This window comes from Nanorana parkeri, unplaced genomic scaffold, assembly GCF_000935625.1.
Source record: "Nanorana parkeri isolate BGI_ZX_2015 unplaced genomic scaffold, ASM93562v1 scaffold1780, whole genome shotgun sequence".
NCBI lineage: Eukaryota > Metazoa > Chordata > Amphibia > Anura > Dicroglossidae > Nanorana > Nanorana parkeri.
In genome coordinates, this window is record NW_017308048.1 from 26,752 (window position 1) to 29,889 (window position 3,138).

Genomic DNA, 3,138 nt, shown 5'->3' on the forward strand with positions numbered 1-3,138 from the left:
CGGCACTGCGACAACAGGAAACAAACTTAGACTCTTCTCCTCCCCCTTCCCCCGTGCCCATTGTCCACACACCACAAGATATCACGGCAGCATACAAGGACACACATACACACACGTGGCATACTGCACGAGGCTGCATGGAGAGTGATTCGTGTACATACACACACACACAATGCGGTCACATTTGCACTTTTAGTCTCACGTGTTCCACATGCAAAAGATCCCACCCGTCACGTGGGCCGGTGGTTGGAAAACGTCCTTGCGTGCTCGTTGGCGGGAGGGCGGAGCTCTTTCTTGCCCCGGAGTTCATTACAAAGGCTGAATCCGCTCAAAACTCTGCTGTGGGCGGACAGCGGTGGGGTGAGGGGGGGCATGTCAGTATAGAATTATGGGGGCTCATTGCTGACAGTGGCTGCCCCCTCATCATCTTTGCTTATTGAGTCATTGACCTGGAACAATCAGAAGTGGTTTTAGGGCCCTCGGCCACCAAGCTTGTTCCAGATGTGTAGAAAGGACAGAGATGACCGTCCCCGGTACTTCAAGGACAAGACAGCAATTGCAGTCACCCCCCTTCCTGCCTGATATGGTTTGGGGACCCCAATAGTGAAATCCCCTGATTGGATTTCCTATACTTCCCACCGCCAAGGCGTCTTCAAAGCCAAGAGTCCTACCTCTCCCGCTGCATCTCCTGCGGTGCATAACCCAACGGTGAGAACCAGTCCTTACAATGGTAGGAGAGCAGTATGGGGGGAACTCAAGGGCCCATGAGAGACAGTGGGCACCTTTTAGGTGGTACATTTGGGTGTTTTTTTTTGCACCCTCACATTCTATGGTGGCCAAGGACAACCCCTAGACGCCAGTACATTGTACCCTCATCAGTAGGGGAAGTCCGGCAGTGAAGGCCGTGTTCAGGTCCTTGGTTGAAAATTATATACAGTGGTGTTCACATTGTAGGAGGGATCCCAGAATATTCCGCCCCTCCCCCAAGGGCGTCTTGCTTTGGGCCTCTTGGAAGTTGACGGCTGAGGCCTTTTATTACACAAATCCTCCCTTCAGAAGTCTTCATCTTAGGTCGGAGAGCTTCCAGTGCTTTTCACAAATCCTGAAGGAGCCACCTAAGACTCCAAACACGCAAACGGGCCGCCGTGGAATGTGCGGAGTGAGTAAACGGTTCCTTGAGGTAGCCCAAAGCCGGCGTCAATGATAATGGTCCCAAGACGAGAGTTGGGGGCCAACGCCGCTTAGACGTCCGAAGAAGCCTCGGCCGGCATCCCACCGTTGGGCATCAGGTTGACGCTGTTGTTGTCCAAGTCCATTTTCCCGTCGGTCCCGCCAATCGGCACGCAGCAGGGTTTGGCGAAGTTCCTGGCATTCTGGTAGAAGCCGTTGAGCGGGGTGTTCTCCGGCTGTTTGGAGGCAGACAGCTTCTCCGTCTCCGGCGTGCTGCAGCCCTGGACCTTCCGGTTGGCCTTGATCTTGTCCAGGCTGTTGTAGAGGATCAGGAACACGCAACCGCTCAGCGTCAGCGCCAACAGCACCGTCACCGCCACAAAGGGTTTGTAGTAGTCGGGCTCGTCCGTGCTGAAGGATACACCGTTGTCCCCGTGCCCACCGCTGGGGTCCTTGACCCAGTACTGGGCCACTTTGTACTTGAATCCATTCTCGTCGGCCCAGCACTCGTATGAGCCCAGCGTGCTGCCGCTCACAATGACAACCAAGCTGTCCTTGGAGGTGACGATCTGGTTCCCGGCTTGGCGGCTATGGCTCTTCCAGCTGTAGGTGGCGAGCAACGACATCTGTGGACACTCCAGATTCAGGATGGTGTTGTAAGGAGCCGTGAAGTTTTCAGCTGGCAAAACAAAAATGTAGATGTTAATTACCAATAAGGATACAGAGTGTGTTTCTCCATGGGCGGAGCCTCTACATTTCATTGATTGGTAACAATGCGCCAGGTTTAGTGCTAATTTAGTTGAAATTAATGTGCATCTCCGTCCTAAACTTTTTTGGGATAGAGTGGGGAAGGCTAGAAACCCCCGTGATCTTCCTGAAAACATCAGACTGTCTTAGTACTGCTCTCAAGATCCCTCGAGATGCAAGATGTGGTCTGGCTCTTGGGAGGAGTTATGCAAATATCAACATGCCCTTGATGGATGGGTGGGTGTCAGTCTGGAGGAGTGGGCGTTCCTAAGCAGGCTGTTTTTGCATGCAGACCGCCCCATGGTAACGCCCATATGTGATGCTGAGCCTCCATGATTGAAATAACAGATATCCAATGAAATCAGAGGAACTTATATCAGTCCAGGAGAGGAGCCGTTACAACAGTGCAAGACTGAAGGTAAGGCTGGAGTTCCGCCTTAAGATGTAAAGAGCTCCATTATAACTAGGGATGCACCGATACCGGATTTTCGGTATCGAGTACAGATATTTTTTTTTCCGGTACTCACCCAATACAGATACTGGAAGTCAAATAAAAGGAACCCAGGTGGCGTGTAAAGACTCGCCACCCGGCTTCCCGATTAGCATGGAAGTCATCTCCATGCTCCCTCATCACTAGGTAACAAGGAAGCATAGAGCCGGCTTTCTGACCAAATCGGGGCGGGTAATGACACGTTGCCAGGTTTCCCGATTGGCCAGCTTCTCGACCAATCAGGAATCCGGGCCGCGAGTCAATACACTTGGTGACGAGGGAGAATTAAGCCGGCTTTCTGGTCAATCAGGAAGCTGGGGGGCGGGTAATGACTTGCTGTCCGGCTTCTTAATTGGCCAGCTTCTCGACGAATGAGGAAGCAAGGAGGCGAGTCATTTCACGCTACCCGGCTTCCTGATTGGCCGGGAAGCCAGCTCCATGCTCCCTTGAGCATGGAGCCGGCTTCCCGGCCAATCAGGAAGCCGTGCAGCATGTAATTACTCACTGCCCGGCTTGCTGATACCGGAAGTTCGGGGATTGGGCTAGGCATAGAAGCATTTGGGCGAGCACTTACCCAGATACTTAGTATCGGCACCAATACCGATACGAGTGTTGGTGCATCCTCAATTATAACAGAGGTCATTATGACAGTTTGTTAATGAATAGACATTAATTGGGGTGCTGTCATATTCTATTTATAATAAGCTGCATTGCTGGTGACTTCTGCTTGG

The 3,138-nt window shown here is 52.2% G+C and overlaps 1 protein-coding gene across 1 annotated transcript in view; it reads right to left on the bottom strand.

Moving 5' to 3' along the window:
* Positions 1–1,175: 1,175 nt before the first annotated feature.
* Positions 1,176–3,138, bottom strand: part of SEMA4A (semaphorin 4A) — a 52,176-nt gene continuing 50,213 nt past the window's right edge. The window contains exon 14 of the mRNA XM_018571553.1: positions 1,176–1,849. Coding sequence (XP_018427055.1) covers positions 1,242–1,849 — 608 coding nt within the window. The 3' untranslated portion in view covers positions 1,176–1,241. The remainder of the gene's footprint in view (positions 1,850–3,138) is intronic.